The sequence below is a fragment of the Notolepis coatsorum genome (genome assembly GCF_963971535.1).
Source record: "Notolepis coatsorum genome assembly, chromosome: 15".
NCBI lineage: Eukaryota > Metazoa > Chordata > Actinopteri > Aulopiformes > Paralepididae > Notolepis > Notolepis coatsorum.
The window spans coordinates 34,772,162-34,791,632 of record NC_140179.1 but is presented as its reverse complement, the minus strand read 5'-3'; the positions used below and the strand labels follow the sequence as shown (position 1 = coordinate 34,791,632).

General features: G+C 44.7%; 1 protein-coding gene across 1 annotated transcript in view; it reads left to right on the top strand.

Moving 5' to 3' along the window:
- Positions 1–19,471, top strand: part of wif1 (wnt inhibitory factor 1) — a 63,023-nt gene that overhangs the window by 41,679 nt on the left and 1,873 nt on the right. The window contains exons 6-7 of the mRNA XM_084330964.1: positions 11,424–11,519; positions 13,097–13,192. Coding sequence (XP_084187090.1) covers positions 11,424–11,519; positions 13,097–13,192 — 192 coding nt within the window. The remainder of the gene's footprint in view (positions 1–11,423; positions 11,520–13,096; positions 13,193–19,471) is intronic.

Genomic DNA, 19,471 nt, shown 5'->3' with positions numbered 1-19,471 from the left:
TCAGGTTTCCTCTTCACACCTCTCCTGTCATTCGTCTGTGTGTTGTGTGTGTGTGTCTGTGTGTTGTGTGTGTGTGTCTGTGTCTGTGTGTTGTGTGTGTGGTTTTCCCCCCCTCTTTTTCTTTTTCCTCCTCCCCCCTCTGTGTCAGAGCCCGCCACCCAAGGGGGGTCCGTGAGACGCAAATTGGCGGTTTTGACACCACAGCGGGTGAAATGGATAGAGTCGTCTCTTTTTGACGCCTCGCCGTCTCTCTTTCTTTTTGGAACCGAGCCCTCAGAGAGAGAGAGAGAGAGAGAGAGAGAGAGAGAGAGAGAGAGAGAGAGAGAGGAGAGAGAGAGAGAGAGAGGAGAGAGAGAGAGAGTCAGAGACAGAGAGAGAGACACAGAGAGAGAGAGACAGAGAGAGAGAGAGAGACAGAGAGAGAGAGAGAGAGAGAGAGAGGAGAGAGAGAGAGAGAGAGAGAGAGAGAGAGAAAGAGAGACACAGAGAGAGAGAGAGAGAGACAGAGAGAGACACAGAGAGAGACACAGAGAGAGAGAGAGAGAGAGAGAGAGGAGAGAGAGAGAGAGAGAGAGAGAGAGAGAGAGAGAGAGAGAGAGAGAGAGAGAGAAAGAGAGAGAGGAGACACAGAGAGAGACACAGAGAGAGAGAGAGAGAAATGTGGGTGTGTCACTGTCACAGCGTCGTCAGGAGAACTCTCCCGGAGCGTCTCCTGAAGTTTGACAGAGAGAACCTCTCTTTTTGGAACCGAGCCCTCGGGTTCTGCGACGCGGGTTCCGGTTCACGAGGGTAACGAGGCTGAGAACATGTAGTGATAACAACCCCCTCTGCGTAAAACTCACCCCTGAGTCGATGTATTGTATCAATGAATGTAGTGCAAATCTCTTTAACACATCCTGCGCCAAAAACGAGTTTACTCGTTATTGCCCGCCAATCTAATAATGCCAACAACAAGTTTACCCGTTTTTATGATCGTTATTTCCTTTATTCGCTATTGGCATCATAATTCATCCAGGAAGGCTCCGGAGCCAGCTGGACTCTGTCTGATATTGCAACGCCTCAATACCGCCGCCTGGTGGATTTCGGGCGAGTTGCACTCCACTCTAAACCGGATGTGGCGCTCTGTGCATCGGGGAAAAAGCTCCGGCAGAGAGCTATCTTGTTACGTGGATCCAGACAAACCACCTCGAGTGCATTGGATCACTTTCGAGACGCAAGAATCAATATGCTTTCGGCGTTATTGCGTCGTACAAACAAAAAATGGATCTAGCAGATCGAATCAAATAATTGGAATTTTTTTGATCTCATCGGCCACAGGTAAGAGGAATCTAACGTTAATTCCAGCTCGATTGTGCATTTATTTCATTGCAATCCATCCGATCAATGTATGATGTCGTACTAAGAAAGCCGTTACTGACAATCAAGGAATCATAAACGACCCCCCCCCCCCCTTTCCTTCACGCATGATGGAGAATAATGTATAGCGATCATATGCTTTGAATTTTTTAATATAGCGTGTAATAATATAATAATAACTTTATTTGTATAGCACTTTTCATACAGAGGTTGCAGTTCAAAGTGCTTCACAACAGTAAAAAATACAGGCATAAGCGAGCATAAAAAGATAGACGGGTAGAATCACAGTGTTTCACATTAGGATCTAGCATCCCAATAGGCTCTCCGCTTACAGTTTTCAGTAACACAAATAGTAAAAATAGTTTAAAATGATTCAGTTTAAAAATAGTCAAAAAATTATAAAATAGAACGGACATAAAAAATACAGGCATGAGCGAGCATAGCAAGATATGGCAAATCACAGTGTTTCACATTAGGAATACTCCTGTAGTTCATGAACAAATAATCACAGTGTTTCACATTTGGATCTAGCAAATAATAAGAATAAAATGATTCAGTTTAAAAATAGTCATAAATAATCCTGTATGCATCGTTGTTTAGTGTGTATGTGTGTTTATTGTGTTGTGTGTGTGTGTGTGTGGTTGTACTTCAGCTACTACTACTCTACAACTACCACTCCAGGACACAGTTAACCTAGATCTACTCTACTCTACAACTACCACTCCAGGACATAGTTAACCTAGATCTACTACTACTACAGCTACTACTACTCTACAACTACCAGGACACAGTTAACCTAGATCTACAACTACAACGCTACAACTACTACTACTCTACCAGGACACAGTTAACCTAGATCTACTACTACTCTACAACTACCAGGACACAGTTAACCTAGATCTACAACTACAACGCTACAACTACTACTACTCTACTCCAGGACACAGTTAACCTAGATCTACTCTACAACTACCACTCCAGGACACAGTTAACCTAGATCTACTCTACCAGGACACAGTTAACCTAGATCTACAACTACTACTACTCTACTCCAGGACACAGTTAACCTAGATCTACTCTACAACTACCACTCCAGGACACAGTTAACCTAGATCTACTCTACCAGGACACAGTTAACCTAGATCTACAACTACAACGCTACTACAACTCGGTGTGTGTGTGTCTGTGTGTGACTGTGTGTGTGTGTGTGTGTGTGTGTGTGTGTATGTCGGTGTGTGTGTCTGTGTGTGTGTGTGTATGTGTGTATGTCGGTGTGTGTGTGTGTTTGTGTGTGATTGTGTGTGTGTGTGTGTGTGTGACTGTGTGTGTGTGACTGTGTGTGTGTGCGTCACAACCCGCAGTGTTTCACATTTGGATCTAGCAATAAATAAGAATAGTTTAAAGTGATTCAGTTTAAAAATAGTCATCAGTAAGAAGTAAAAAGTGCAATAACCGACACATGAGTTTGATAGGCAGTGTAAAAGAGTAGGCAGGGTAAGAATAAATACAAGTTGTGTCAGGATATCCCTGATGTTTCCTCTTGCCACTAGGTGGTAGCAGATAACTATCAGTGAAATGCCTGAGCAAAGAGATAGGTTTTAAGCTGTCTTTTAAAGATGTCTAGCGAGTTGGCTTCCCTGATGTTTTGGGGTAGTTTGTTCCATAGTTTTGGGGCATAGTTGATAAAGGCTGCATTACCGATCCTCTTTTGACTGCTTCTGGGAGCCTCTAGTAGTCCAGCAGCTGATGATCGCAGTGTTCTTGCTGGTGTGTAATTTATTAGAGTGTTGGCGATGTAGCTAGGTCCCTGTCCATTTAGAGCTTTGTATGTAAGGAGAAGGACCTTAAAGTCAATTCTAAATGTTACGGGAAGCCAGTGTAAAGCGGCTAGGACTGGACTAATGTGCTCTCTCCTTTTGGTTCTAGTTAGCAGTCGGGCTGCAGAGTTTTGGATTAGCTGAAGCCTCTCTGTGGTTTTCTTAGGGAGACCTGTGAAAAGTGCATTACAGTAGTCTAACCGGCTAGATATGAATGCATGAATTAGCTTCTCAGCATCGTTCTGATTAATAAATGGTCGTACTTTTGCTATATTTCTGAGATGGAAGAACGATGTTTTCGTCACTTTGCTAATATGAGAATTGAAGTTCAGTTCTGAATCTATGATAACCCCAAGACTAGTGACCTCAGATTTGATCCAAGGGGTTAGTCCCCCCAGGTTCTTTATTAATGTTTCTTTTTTAGTTTTGGAGCCAATAATTAGAATTTCAGTTTTGTTCTCGTTTAGTTTCAGGAAGTTCTTACTCATCCATTTATTTATTGACAGTAAGCAGTCTGTAATGGAGCTAATCGCTGTATCATTTGGTTCAGCAGATATGTACAGTTGTGTATCATCCGCATAGCTATGGAAATCTACATTATGTTCTCTGATGATATCACCCAGCGGTAACATGTAAAGGGAGAAGAGTAAAGGACCTAAGCAACTCCCTTGTGCAACTCCATAGTTGTTGTCGTATATATCAGACATGTGATCTCCTAGTTTAACATAGAATTTCCTCCCTCTGATGTATGTTTTAAACCAGCCCAGCACATGGTCTGAGAAACCGACATGGTTTTCAAGACGATCGATTAGAATATCATGATCGATTGTATCAAATGCTGCACTGAGATCCAACAGGATAAGGATGGAGATCTTATTCTCGTCAGAGTTTAGTCTGAGGTCACTGATTATTTTGGTGAGGGCAGTTTCAGTGCTATGATATTTTCTGAATCCTGACTGAAATTCTTCTAAGATGTTGTTTTCTTCAAGAAAGGAATTTATTTGAACTGAAACTATCTTTTCAAGTACTTTACTAATGAATGGTAGGTTGGATATTGGACGATAATTTGCCATTTCATTACTATCCAAGTTAGGTTTTTTTAGTAATGGCTTTACAACTGCTGTTTTAAAGGCATCCGGGAAAATACCAGTCCTAAGGGAAGTGTTTATGATATCTAGCACAGGGCTTGAAACACTATTAAATACCCGTTTGAAGAAGGCTGTAGGTATAGGGTCAATGTCTGAGGTGGAGGAGTTACATTCTGAGACAGTTTTGCAGAGTACATCTAATGTGATGCATGTGAAACTTCTCATGGTTACATTGCACGGTTTGCCGCAATCAACTTTATTTCCATCATGAGTAATGCTGGCCCTGATCAAGGTTATTTTGTTGTTAAAGAATAGTGCAAGTTCTTCACACTTAACCGTTGATGACTGAGGAGGTGTAGGGGCAGTGTTGAGTAGTACATTAATAGTGGAAAAGAGGATTCTGGAGTTTCCAGCATTTTCTGTAATGATTTTAGAGAAGTAATCTTTCCTTGCTAAGCGGATGGTTTTATTATAAGCAGTTAAAGCATCTTTGTATATATCACAGCATATGGTGGTTTTTGTTTTTCTCCATTTTCGCTCCGCTGCACGACATTTCCTTTTTTCTTTGTTGACCGTATTATAGTTTAACCAGGGCGAGGCTCTAGTTTTCTTCTTTTTCGTTTTTAATGGGGCGACAGAATTTAATATAGATGACATTGCATCATTGAGATTTTCTACCATTTCATTTAGAGAGCTGTCATGATTGTGTGGTTCATGTAGTCTGATAAGATCAATGAACTTTGATTCAGCTTTGTCGTTTAGGAGCCTCTTTTTAACTATGATTTCTTTTTTTGTTTTAGTAAGGGTTATTTGAGTATCAAAAAATATACAGTGATGGTCGGAGAGAGGTAATTCAGTTATTGAGATATTTGTTATGCTTAGCCCAGTTGTTGTTATAACTAAGTCTAGTGTATTCCCAAGCCGGTGAGTTGCATTTGTTATATGCTGTATTAGGTCAAAGCTATCCAGTAGATTTTTTAGTTCCATAGTTTTGGAGTCTGTTTTCTTATTAAAATGGATGTTCAGGTCTCCATTTAGGATCACCTTATCATATCCGGTAACACATAGTGAGATCAGTTCAGAGAGCTCCTGTATAAATATTGGTGAGTGTCTAGGCGGGCGGTATATTGTGACAATAATAGTTGATTCTGTTTTTAGTTCAATGGCAAGATATTCCATTGACATGAACTCGCCTAGTTCTGTGATTCTAAACAAGAGTTTTGAGGAGAAGATTGCTGCAACTCCTCCGCCCCTTTTATTTTTTCTGGGTATTTGAAAAAAGTTATAGTCTGGTGGACAAGCTTCTATCATTATTGATGTAGCTGTGTCATTATTTAGCCATGTCTCTACTAGGCAGATGCAATCTAAGTTATTTTCTTTAATCAGATCATTTACTAAGAATGTTTTATTATTCAGTGATCTGACATTTAGGAAAGCTAATTTTATTTGTTGGACTTCTTTAGAGGAGGTCTGCTTTGGTTTGACCGTGATGGCCCTGAGGTTAATAGCAGGTAAACGCATTGGTGGCGTATATTTTTCACCATGCCATTGGCTAGTTATGATTACTTGTATGTTTTTAGAGATGGCATGGTAATTGTGCTATACTGTACCGTACTGACTGCACTGTGCTTTCGGGGACATTTGATCAGACGAGATGGCCTTGTGTGATATGGGGGGGGGGGGGGGGATGGGACGTCTTGTGCTGTACTTCGTGGTGAGATTGTGTCCTTCATGACTATCTCTCGTGCTGGTGTGAGCTTAATATTCTTGGAGGCCATCAAGGCATGACGCATGTTTGCTGATAGGAGCTTTGAACCTAAGCGATTTGGGAAAAAGCCATTTCTTTGAAAACGTTCTGGGTTATTCCAGAAAACATTGAAGTTGTCAATGAATTTCAGGCCGTGTACGAGACATGCAGCCCCTAACCATGAATTAAAATTTAGGAGTCGACTGAATGCTTCCTGTCCTCTGCGAAAGCATGCAATTGGTCCACTGATGGACACATCAGTGTTTGTGTACGCAGACTGATGTTTGTCTAGTGTGTTCATTAAACGTGTGAAATCGTCTTTCAAAGTCTCTGTGCCAGTCTTCTTTCGCAGGATGTCAAACGATCCAGAGTGAATGACAATTTTTGTTATTCCTGGTCTGATTAGTGTTGGAAGTTTTTCGGCTAGCTCTTTCACAGTTGTATTGTCTAGACAGATATTTTCTGTGTTTGCCATCTCCACATACCTTGTTATGGAATCTCCAATCAGTATGCAGTCTATTTTCTGTGTGAGGTTAGCATTTTTCTTTCCAACAGTTTTGGGGCCGTTTGTTTTTGGGCTAGGCCTAGTCTGCTGGTTCTTTCCACAGTCCTGTGGCCTTGGTGGAGCCTCGTTAGCCTTCATGTTAACGCTGGTCCCGTACCTTCGGCGTTGGCTACCGCAACGTTCTCGGCGCATGATAGTCTCTTCGCTGTTAGCCGTTCGCTCGGTCTGGGTCGTGTTTGCCAGCCGTGTCGCTAGTGGCTCTGTTTTCCTCGTCGTCTCGTCGTTAGCGTGTGCTTCGTTAGCATTAGCGTGAGCTCCGGCATGCCAGCTGTTTGCTTCGCTAGTGTTAGCGTGAGCTCCGGTATTCTTGCTATTAGCGTCGTTAGCGTGAGCTCCGTTACGCTCGCTGTTTTCTTCGTTAGCGTTGTTAGCTACGCTTCTATGTCTCTTTGCCTTGGGTGTTGATATGCGTGTTTCCGAGAGTAGGTTGAAACTATTTCCTGGCGGTACCGGGGGTGAGGTCCTGGATCGTTTATTTCTCCTTTTATCCTTGTCGGTGATCCACTGCTTTGGTCTAGCTCCTTGGTTGTGCCAAGGACCGTCTTTTGGGTGGTGCTGTTCTGTAGTTACTAGCAAAGGCCAGTTCTCAATCATGGTATTGTTGGCTATATTTGTAGTAGCTTCATACATAGAGTCAATGAGTTGCTCATCCTGCTGTATTTGGTACAGGGTAGAAACCCGAGCCTCCAGCTCTACAATCCTCTTTCTCATCTCCAAGCAATTAGTACATTCTGTGGGAGAGCCGAGTCCCGGCATCTTCCTTTATTTCTTTTCAGGTTAGGCTAAGCTGAAGCTAAGCTAGGTACTTAGCTGGTGGTGGTGGTGGTGGTGATGATGATGGTGGTGGTGGTGGTGATGGTGGTGGTGGTGGTGGTGATGGTGGCACGGGGCAGTTCCGTTGCTCTGGAGCTGTGCTATTACTCACACTGTCGTCTTCCGTCTCGTTAAAACTCAAAATAACAAGGAAAACCTTCCTCGTCTTTCATAAATATCCTTGCCTTCCGACATAGTCCTTGTCAGTGTGTAGCTGATAAGACGGCTCGCTATTCCTCCCACGGAGAATCTTGCTACTCCTTTCGACTGTGGTAAAAAATCTGAATAGATAAGAAGATTCACAGTTCTGGAGAAGTACCATAGGAATTGGGAGTTAACGTACAGAGTAATTAAAGTTGAAAGGGCTGTAAGAAATCATTATAATAGCGATAGGCAAAAGCAGCGGAGCGGAGCGACAGTAAAAAGCAGCTTGCTTTGCTGAAGCAGGAAGTGTATAGGAACAAAACGCCAATCGGGGCCTATAACTCGCGTTCTAGGAATTACTGCTATACACTCTAAAAACATACTTATATTCACAACGGTACTAACACGACAATGTATGAATGGAAAAATATAACGTTCCCACATCCGGAACGATAGATACCCGATGTTGAATGGGCCATAGTAATGTCGATATAGCTATAATATTTAAAAAGTTATAGCCCTGCAAAGAAGGTGAGCGACTCCATAGGGTTTAAGAGTCATGGTCACTCAAGTGGCGACCCATGTAACACGCTGCGTCGCGAAGCGGCCGACCCGGGTTCGATTCCCGGACCCGGCGTCCTTTGCCGAATGTCTTCCCCCCGCTCTGTCTCCCGTTCTTCCTCTGTCTCTCTCTCTACCGGACTGCCCGGTAGTACAAACAAATAAAAAAATCGACCAAAAACATAATTAAAAAAAAAATAATTAAAGAGTCAGACAGTCCTACAGTGTTTATTATAAAGAGTCAGACAGTCCTAACAGTGTTTATTATAAAGAGTCAGACAGTCCTAACAGTGTTTACTATAAAGAGCACAGATAGTCATAACGGTGTTTATTATTAACACTTTGATTACCACTGGTGAACATGGTAAAACCCCGTTAAATGCCAGCACCCACTTCAATGATAGCGTTGTGAACGCATAATCTCTGTCTTAAATTATGGCTATGTGTCTAATCTGCCCGTTGTTTATCAATGACTTGTTTGCAGTCAACATTGTCGAAACGGATTTTTTTTTTTTATTATCTTTTTCCCCCCTCCTCTTTTTCCGATTTTTCTCCCATCCCACTGTTAGTCGTTATGCCAATTCCCAACTCCCTTCCTGGTTGTTGCGCACCCCCCCTACTGTTGGTCCTCCGACACATGCGCAGTCAGCCGGCAGCCAGCCTGGCAGCGCAGATTCTCACTGGGAGAGTGTAACGCGTGGAAGGTCACACTACCTTCCTCCAGATCCTTCCTTTGCTGAGCAGGCGCCCCGACCGAACTGTAGGGGTATTTTTCTGTTTACAACGCCCAGGACCCACCCATCAGTTTTCCCACCCTCTAATACTGCCAATTGTATTAGTACGGACGACCAGCCAAACTGAAAACAATGTGGAGAGCTGGATTCGAACACGCGAACCCAGCGTCTACAGCATTGGTGGTGAGTGCCTTGCCCACTGCACCACCTAGCCGCCCACGGATAGTTTTTTAATCGGTTCATTTCCATTTTATAGCATTTTGAAAAGCCCTCGTTTTTCAGGAAAATATATCGATTCCGTGATAAACGGCATTTACTGGAATATTCTGGCATACACAAAAACGTTGTCATTTTCCAGCCTATTTATGAATTGTTTTCAAATAAACGCTAGATTATCGATAGTATATGTGTACTTATGCATGCTATAGAAGCGGGCTGAAATATCAATTCTCTCATTTCCTGATCAGCGGCACACACAGACACACACACACATATGGGACACGTTGATATATCTGTGAAAAAAGCTCTGATTATCCCAAGACTGGTAAAATAGATTCCTTACCTCAGATCAGATGTTATCCAAAAAGATTATTCTAATTCCAGATCGCCATTCCAAATATCGATCACGTTTATTGATTCAGCGTTGGGTGCTGGAAATACATAATCCACGCATTTCTGAGGGCCGGCGATCACTTGGTCTCTTCAGTTGGCTTGACGGAAAAGTAAAATGAGGAAACTGGCCCCCCCCCCTTCAGTCTAAACTAATGGAGTGCAGTTACACAGGTAGAGACGATAGGGGGCGGTATCTTCCCAATTGAGCTCAGAGAGACTCTGCAACACTAACGTGAGGCTCGATTGATGAAATATGAATTCAAATCGCCAATAAAAAAAAATACGACAAACAAACGCTATATGTCGTTGGCGGCACTCAACTGGCAGCATGAACTAACGACTTATAGCGTCGTTGGCATCCAAAGTGTTAAGAGTCAGATAGTCCTAACAGTGTTTATTATTAAGAGTATTTATAGTGAAAGGGTTAACCTTCTGTAGTGTGGTAGTGAAAGGGTTAACCTTCTGTAGGATGGTAGTGAAAGGGTTACGGTTTGATTTAAAAACAGTATTGGAGTCTGAGGCCCTAGTTGTTTCTGGGAGCTGATTCCAAAGTCCACCCAGTGCTGGAGAGACACGTTCCCCCGTAGTTTTCAGTTTTGTCCGAGGGAACGACGAGGAGGTTTGAGCAGCCGGGAGTGAGAAGCTCCTGAAGGCAGGTTGGACCGGTGCCATTTATGGCTTTGAATACCAACAGGAGTGTCTTAAAAGTGATACGCTGGTTTATTGGAAGCCAGGGAAGGGGGGTGGAGCGCTGGGGAGATGTGATGGGATTTCCAGGTTTTTGGTGATGTTTTAACCCTTTCACTGTCACACTACAGAAGGTTAACCCTTTACTATCACACTACCGACGGTTACCGTCCGGTAGTGTGATAGTAAAGGGTTAACCTTCTGTAGTGTGGCAGTGAAAGGGTTAACCTGCTGTCGTGTGGCAGTGAAAGGGTTAACATTCTGTGTATTGTCGCAGTGAAAAGGGTTAATCGTTTGGTAGTGCGGCAGTGAAAGGTTTTAAGGCAACACTCCTAAGAGAACATCTCAGGCTCCAAAGTGCCTTATTATGAAATATAATACAATACAATATACAATACAACGTGATATAGATTTTATTGTACTGTATTGTATCAGATAATACGTAAAGAGTTTTATGTTTTTAAAAATGGGGTTTTTACAGGCCTGGAGCAACGTTTTGGAGTCAGAAGATCCAGGACATTCAAATCAGCTATTTCGTAGACAGATCAGTGTAGCAGAGACACTGACAAATATCGTTAATGGACATTGTGCTATATAGGTCACGGAAATGGGAAGTCATGGAATTTGATGAGCAAAAATGTGAAAGAAAAATAAATATTTGTATCGTATCACATTATACTTATACACCTGCATATAACCCATACAAGTCTGTAAGATAGCATGTACAATGATGCTGTATATATATATATATATATATATATATATATATATATATATATATATATATATATATATATATATATATATATATATATATATATATATATATATATATATATATATATATATATATATATATATATATATATATATATATATTATAATCCACATCTGCCTGTACATATCAGCATATAATGCTTTTTACATATTTGATACTATATCTATATCTATATCTGTACATATCCCTTACCTACTCTTACTTGTTACACTGCTGGCCTGTATGACTTACTACCATAGTGTCTTCATACCTGTATCACTGTACATGTTATACTACACCTCTGTACATAGTCGTACATCTGATTAGCACTATTACTCGGTAGTACTCATTTATATATTTTATATACCCAGTTTAATCACCTGTACATTGTATATTACTATTGCACTTTACGTGTTACATTTGCACTCTGGTTGGATGCCAAACTTCTTTTCTATGCACAGTACATGTGCTGTAATATAACGACGATACATTTGAAACCCTGGTTTGTGTCTGTTTGACGTTGAGCCGCTGTCTGTCTCCAGGTAAATGTCGCCAGCCTTGCCGTAACGGGGGGAAGTGCACCGGGAGGAATAAGTGTAAATGCAGCAAGGGATTCCATGGAGACCTGTGTTCCAAGGGTAAGAAGGAGCACTGTATGGATATACTGGATATTTCCTGGATATATTTACATTTACATTTAGTCATTTACCTTTAAACAAACACTCACCTTAACACTCACTTTAGACACTTTAAACACTTTAACACTACATCATATTTATCTATTTATTGAAGAGATTTGCACTACATCCATACCTCATTTAGCATTTTGCATCTTGCCTTTTCTTTTGTACCTCATTGTCTGCATTTTGTACCTCATTGTCTGCATTTTTACTTCATTGTACTTAGGTTGTACTTTAGTTTGCATATTGTATATTGTATAGTGTTGGGACTTATTCCTCTTTTACTTATTGTTTTACTGTATGAAGCATATTCTCAGGGGGCTCATACAGAACCAAGCATTTCACTGTAATGTACATGTACTTTATACGTGACAAATAAAAGCAAACTTGAACTTGAAACTTATCCAACTTATCCAAAGCGACTTACAAGTTCTGTACAACAAATCGACAGGAAGGGTACAACTCTGTCAGAGTAGTATAGACATAATTAGCATAGTAGGTAATAATATAGGCATGGTAGATTCCTTAGTAGCAGAGTAAATACTAGTGAAAGACAGTATAAGGTTAGTATTATTTGTTGACAGAATCCGGCTATAGGGCGACAATAATGTGGTCAAGAGGCATGGTTTCTATCTTTAGCCTTTAAGCGGTGTGGTTTATTCATTCACATGGTATGAGCAGCAGCACATGAGGTCTCCTCTCACTGAGAGGCTGGGGGGAAAGAGGTAGAGTAGGAGGAGACATCTCTATTTATACTCGCCACCTGGTGGTGTCTTGAGTGGCTCCGCCTAGAGCGCCCTCTAGTGGAAACAGTTATATATGCAGTTAAACAGTTACTAACAATCCTACATAGAACCTCTGACTTCAACATTATTGCGTTCATAATAAAGAATGTTACCAGAAAAACTCAAAATAGGTGTCTTTCAAACATTTGCAGTGTTGAGTGCATAGTAGTAGAGACATATTAGGTAGTAATATAGACATGGAAGCATCATGATGTATGATGCCAGATGAAAATATAATCTTGGTTGAAAATAACCCTTTACTACTTCATTGCACACACATCCATATGCACACACTCACTTTAAACATTTACCTTTAACATTCACTTTAGACACTTTTTAACACTAAAAAGTGTTATCTATTTCATCTATTTATTACTAAAAGATTTGCACTACATCTCTATTATATTTTGTATAGTGCTTGGTCTTTATTCTTTTAACTTTTTTTTACTGTATGAAGCACAATCTCAGGAGGCTCATACAGAACCAAGCGTTTCACTGTAATGTACTATGTACTTTATATCTGACAAATAAAACAAAACTTGAATGCACTAAACACATAAATGGGGGAGATATTACTCTATAAATTGTGTGTGTGTGTGTGTGTGTGTGTGTGTGTGTGTGTGTGTGTGTGTGTGTGTGTGTGTGTGTGTGTGTGTGTGTGTGTGTGTGTGTGTGTGTGTGTGTGTGTGTGTGTGTGTGTGTGTGCGCGTGTGCGTGTGTGTGCGCGCGTGCACGTGTGCGTGTTCACAGCTGTCTGCGAGCCCAGCTGCGGAACACATGGGACCTGCGCAGAACCCAACAAGTGCCAGTGCAAGGACGGCTGGCACGGACGCCACTGCAATAAGAGTGAGTGAGGAAACATGATCTTGCATCGCTCTAACATCCCCCCCCCCCAGTCCCCCCCAGTCCCCCGTCCCGTCCCTCCAGAGAAAGACAGCTTTTCCCAAGGTTCCCGGCTGCTAACCGCCACCTGTAGGTTGACGAGAGCACGTAATCCCACTGTAACGCGACACCCGGCCAGAACGAACAGCCAGCCAGCCACTTGGTTCCAGTCCATAGGAGCGTGAATGAAAAGAGGTCTTGCGCTGTAACTAAGTATTTTTACTCAAGTACTGTACTTAAGTACAATTTCGAGCTACTTGTACTTTATGTGAGTATTTTCATTTTAGGGAACTTATCATTTTTACTCCACTACATTTCAAGGAAAATATTGTACTTTTTACTCCCACTACATTTATCTGAACCCATCAGTTTCTAGTTACTTTGAAGAAAAGGATTTTGCATAGAAAATGTGGCAAAAATGTATGAAGATTATATACTTTCACATTTGAAGCCTGTCGACTTCAAGAGGACGTAATCAGAGCATAGTTGGACCACATACCATGATACCACTTTAACATAACCTTTAATCAGAGCAGCATAGCTGGACCACATCCCGCTTTAACATAACCTATAGAGGTCAATGGATACACAAACGTCATGTAGAATGTGTACTTTTACTTTAGATACTTAAGTACATTCAATAGCGGGGGACTTTTACTTTTACCAGAGTACTCATTTATCTATTTCTACTCTTACTTAAGTAAAGGAGCTGTGTAATTCTTCCACCACTGCATAACAAGCTGTGGGGGTGATTCTCTAAAAAGTAGAGGATTCATAATTTTCTATTTAAAGCCTTTAAAAAAATTAAAAAGTCTTTACATTTACAATTATTATTATTATAAAAGATGTTGGAGGAGCAGCCCGGCTGTCAGGAGATGAAATAATATTAAATATATTAAATGTTTTTGTTATTCTAGTCGTTGTTTTTTGCGGGGCTACCGGGAGCTTGGCGCGTCTGGCGAGAGCTTGTGTGCTTTTATGTATTTTCTTGTATGGTCGTGAAATTCGTATTAAACTTTGCTGAGTGGTCTTTAAAAGTCTTAACTTGTCATTTAACTGGTTGAAACCTGCAGATGAAACTGTACACTGTACATTGGAATATTTACAAAGCCATACTTGGTAATTTACTGTACATTGGAGGGGGTTGGGTTAAGACATTTGCAGGGGCCAGTTTTGAATTGCAGTCTCCCGTAGGTGTTCTTTGAGAGTGTTTTTGAAAGTGGGTAGTGATTCACATTCCTTTACAGATTTGGGTAGGGCGTTCCACATTGATGTGGCATAATTGCTAAACGTGTTTAGTCCCTTGTTTGAGGCGAATCTGGGTTTAACATGATTTGTGGAGCTCCCTCTGGTGTTGTGATCGTGGTATTCACTGACCTTTGGGAAGTATTTTGACATGTACATGGGTACCTTGGTCGTGTAGTGTATCTTGTAGACCAGGCCCATTGCAAGTTGCTGTACTCTGTCGTCTACTCTAAGCCATCCTAGGTTGTCAAAGTGGGCAGGGGTGAGGTGGGTTCTAGGAGTCAGGTCAAGCAGTAGTCTGACCAGTTTGTTTTGAGATGTTTGTAATTTTGTTTTTAGTGCCTTTGAGGTGCTTTGGTACCATGAGGTGCAAGCATAGTCGTAGTATCCTTGAATGAGTGCTCCTGCCAGAGTCTTCAGGGTATTCTTGTTTACCAGAGAGGAGATCCGGTACAAGAATCGAGTTTGTTGGTTGACTTTTTTTAATACATTGGATGCCATTTTGTCACAGGAAAGGTTAGCCTCTAGGATGAAACCCAGGTAGGTAATTTCATCTTTCCTTGTGACAATATTGTCACCCACTGTAACTGAGAAGCCGTCGGTCTTGCTGAGTTTGTTATTTGAACCGAAGAGAAAGGTTAACCTTTCACTACCACACTACAAAGCGTTAACGGTTTCACTACCACACTACAGAAGGTTATATAGCGTACTTGCATCGCGTCCCGCTCTTAAGCCATACCGAGATATACCTCATCTCATGTACCTATTGTACTCCATCAACGAAAAAAACAAATACACCCCTCACCTGCCAGGCCCCGCCCCTAGTGGCGTGCTACTTAGTACTGGGCATGGCCACCACTCACTCTTCCTCTAATTTCGTTTCCATCATAGCGGATGCAAGTCGCCCTATGCAACTAGCTGTTCGAAAAGTTTAGATAATATTGAGTGCTTACCGAAGATTTGCCTACCGCTGAAATCTTCGCGGCATGTTCTGGCGGTTCTGCGACTCTGCAGCGGGATGCATTTTCGATGCATCTCAGCGTCGAGTTTGGTAGTTTCCTTGTCTTGTTGACAGCAGACAGGGGACAGCGTGTGAGGTGTAGCTATCGAGCTACCTCGCACAAGGTAGGACTTACGCCACTAGGCATTATCGCTAGTGTTAGTAAATGCTGCTTGTTGTGAGGGGCAGGATGTTTGGGTAAATGTCCCTCTAAGAGGTGGACGTTTCTCAGGCTGTCCTGGAGCGCGCTGCTAATACTAAATGCTATAAATGCTGGGTCAATGTTCTACTGTTCCCCGCTGTGGGATGTCACTAGGCATGACAAATGCTGGCGTTTGTGATGTGCTCGAGTTGTCCCGAGAGACAACTGAGTGTGTATTGGTGCAAGCGGCGGGATATCTGGGTAAACATTGTTGTTTTCCCCGTTATCCTGAAGCGCGCGGCTAACGCTATGCTATTTTTGGGCTACTGTTTCTATTCTGTCTCTCTGCTACGGGAATGTCTGTCTATACTACAGTTTTTCCCTCCTCCCAACCATTCATGCTGACGGTCAATCGGTGTCTACTGGGGGAGTAGTGCGGGCGGGGGGGGGCTTTGTTTACCTTATGGGTAAATGAGCTGAGGTCTAGGGCTGGTGTGCTGTTGTGAATATTATGAATGAATGCGGGACTGGTTCTCTCTGGTCCGCCTCCCCTTAATGTCGTGTGCATGGGTTTTGCCCATTCTACAGTATGTTCGTGGTGTTAGTTCATCTATTCATTAACCCCTTCATGGTGCACACCACAGTGGAGGTTGCTGTTTGCAACCACCACTGGTGCTCCATGTTGCATCAGTCCTTTGCTTTTGACATGTTGAAACAGTGCCCCGCCCGGCCGACGCCATGAGGTGGGTTGGCCCGGCGAGTGGCTGGTGGGCTGCTAAAGCCTGTACCGCCACGGTATGGAATTGGCAGCGATTAGTAACTGTGTTCGAATTGCTGTTTTTTTCTATAAAAAAATGGTGTCTGGTGGCGGGGCCTTGAGGGCCAGCCGACGTCGACACATCGCGCAAGGTTGTTGACGTTATTAGCTTTGACCTAGCCGCAAGCTATAACCGCTCAGGGCTCCCCTCTCCGCAGAGGATTTTTGTCTTCCGCTGGAGCGCGGGCGGTATTGTCCTAGGCCCCACACCGCCTCACACCGCGCAGCCAGAAGAAGAGAGAGCACGGCCTCGTCAGCGGCGATGACGAGGCCCTCGACAGGCGGCCATGTTTTCCCCCGCCAGAGGTATCCTGGGCGTTGAATCGACAGGTGTCCACAAGGCCGACAGCCTTGGCGGCCGAGGGATCGGCCATGTTGGATGGGCTCGGTTTGGAATATACAAGCCGTCGCCGTCCTGCCGCGAGCAGCCCGCTCTCCGATCACTCCCTCCCCCAACACCAGCGGAAAAAGGGGGCTCTGATTGTTTCCTTTGGCTGCGGGCCGCGTGCCTTCGTTGAAGCGTGTGCGGCCCCACTTTTCGTTTCTCATGGGGCCAGGGGCTGACACCCAGTTGATGGCTGAGCCTGGGTCTGTCCGTGAGAATGTTGTGCTGTCAAGCGGCTCCCACACCATAAGCTGTGTTGGTTGAGCCTGGTGTTACGTCTGTCAACTATAAGTGTTGTCAGCAGGGGGGCTCGAAACCTTTTTGAGGCACACAGTGCAGGCTTCCCCGACCTCGCCTTCGCCAGGCCAGGTATCATGTTGGTGCCTCCCACTCCCGCGAGATCGGCAGTGGTCTGAAAAGAAGAGGTGCGCGTGATTTAGGTGGTAGTAATATCACTGCAGGGCTACGGTGTGTAGGAACCCATGGGGTCCTCACGCCTTGCATGTCCGGCTGCAGAACAACTCCTCAGCATGTTCTGGAGGGGTGTTCAGTGGGGGGGCTTTTGTCACCTAGATTGATGTCAGCTTCCCCCGTATCAAACCGGCCCTTTCTGTCGGGGTCCCCCCTTGGGTGCGATTGCCTCGTGGGTAGTGTCAGGTTCCGACCCGACTCCACGGAACGCTCTGCTCGCAAGGGTCCAGGGTTGGCTACGCACAGCGGGTGGGACCGAGCCGACTATCTACAGTTCCTGGCGGACCTGCGCCACATGGCGGCGGGTGCGTTGGGAGTGTCATCACATATGACTACGGCAGTACCATATGTCAAGGTGGATGGAGAGAACGCTGAGGCGGGGACTTGTATTTACACAACCCCACCCGTTTTCGGGTTTGGTACAGACCCTATTGTCAGGGTCACCAGCAGTGACAGCTCTGGTCAACGAAATCCAATCTCTGTGGACGAAGCAAGCCATCGTCGTGGCGTTCTCCTCCCGGTGTTCTCTGGTGCCTGAGAAATCGGGAGGGGGGGTGTCAGACCTATGCTGGACCTGTCCCATGGGAAGGTTCAGCATTTTTTGGATCGTCTCCTACCTGTTGAACACTGTCAGGTGGGGGTCTGGTTCTCCTCCATAGACCTGTAGGATGCGTATTCGCATCTCCGATCTTCCATCCCAGGGCTTACCTACGCTTCCTTTGCAGGGTTAGCGTATGAGTACCAGAGGCTGCCGTTCGGTTTTCTCTGGCTCCCCGCATCTTCACCAAGTGCGTGGAGGCCGCACTGGGGCCTCTGCGTCGTCAGGGGTTACGAAGTGTATTCTGCCCTGACGACATTCTGGTCCTTCGCGGTCAAGGTGGATCGTCGGGTCTCGTACCAGGCAGGTCCCTACCAGCCTGGGGTTTGCTGTAGACCGGAAGTAGAGTACTCCTCTTCCCAGTCAACGGTTGGAGTGCTATGGGCATCCCTCTCAGAGCGTGTTGTCGACACGCTCGGGAGGTTCCGTCCTAGGACGGTTACGGCGCTGTCACACGTCACGTTTTTCACCGACGCCTCCCTCGCTGGAGACGCGTCGGGCCAACGCAGTAGGGGGCAGCTGGCAAACCATGCTGCCCGGTCTGCGCTACGTTCAATCTGTTGGTATTGAAAGCGGTCCTTCTGGTCCTCAAACGGTGTTGATCAGGACGGACAATACGACGTCAGTGTTGTATATCGACAGACAGGGAGGAGTACGCTCCCCCCGTCTACACCGGGCGGCGGGCGGCTGGCTATGGGCGTCCTCCATCTGCGCGGCCTGAGGGCTCACCACATCCCCGGCAGGGTGAATGTGGGTACAGGTGTAATGTCGCGGGGCGGTCCTCATCCTGACGGGTGGGGATTACGTCCGGACATAGCCAGGCAGGTCTGGGACCGATGCCGTGCCGCCTGGGATTCTTTCCCCATACATCTGTTAGGTCAGTTGTTAGGGCGGGTACGTTGAGGAGCGCAGGTCCTTGATCCTGATTGCGCCGAACCGGGGCGCAGCTGTGTGGTTCCCGGTCCTGATCCAGCTACTGGTAGCTCCGCCATGGCCTATTCCTTGGTCAGCGAAGGCCCTCACTCAAGCACGCGGGTCGCTGTTCAGCACCCGGTGTTGTGCCAACGTCTGATGGTTTGGCTGGTGAGAGGGTAAGTCTGGAGAGGATGGACCCTTCTGTGGTTGATACCATCCGGAATGCGCATGCTCCCTCCACTGTCGCTCTTACGCGGGCAGATGGCGTATGTTCCAAGAGTGGTGTAAGGCGGGGGGCAGGGACCGGTGTCCTGCCCCCTGGATGCTGTCCTTGTTTACCTCCAGTCTCTCCTTGATAGACTGTCGGCTTCGACGGTGAGGGTATATGCAGCAGCTATATCCTCTTATCATGAGGGATTTGAGGGTGATGTTTTGTTCAGCCACCCTCTTGTGAAGCGTTTCCTGCTTGGCGCCCGACGCGTTAAGCCGGTAAAACGCTCTTTGGCTCCAAGTTGGGATCTTCAATTGGTCCTCGGTCGGTTGTCCTTGGCCCCGTTTGAGCCTCTTGAGCAAGCGCCGTTGGAACAGCTGTCGTTCAAGACCGCGTTCTTGCTGGCCGTCACCTCCGCTGAACGCGTGAGTTTGCTTTGTGCTCTCTCGGTACGACCAG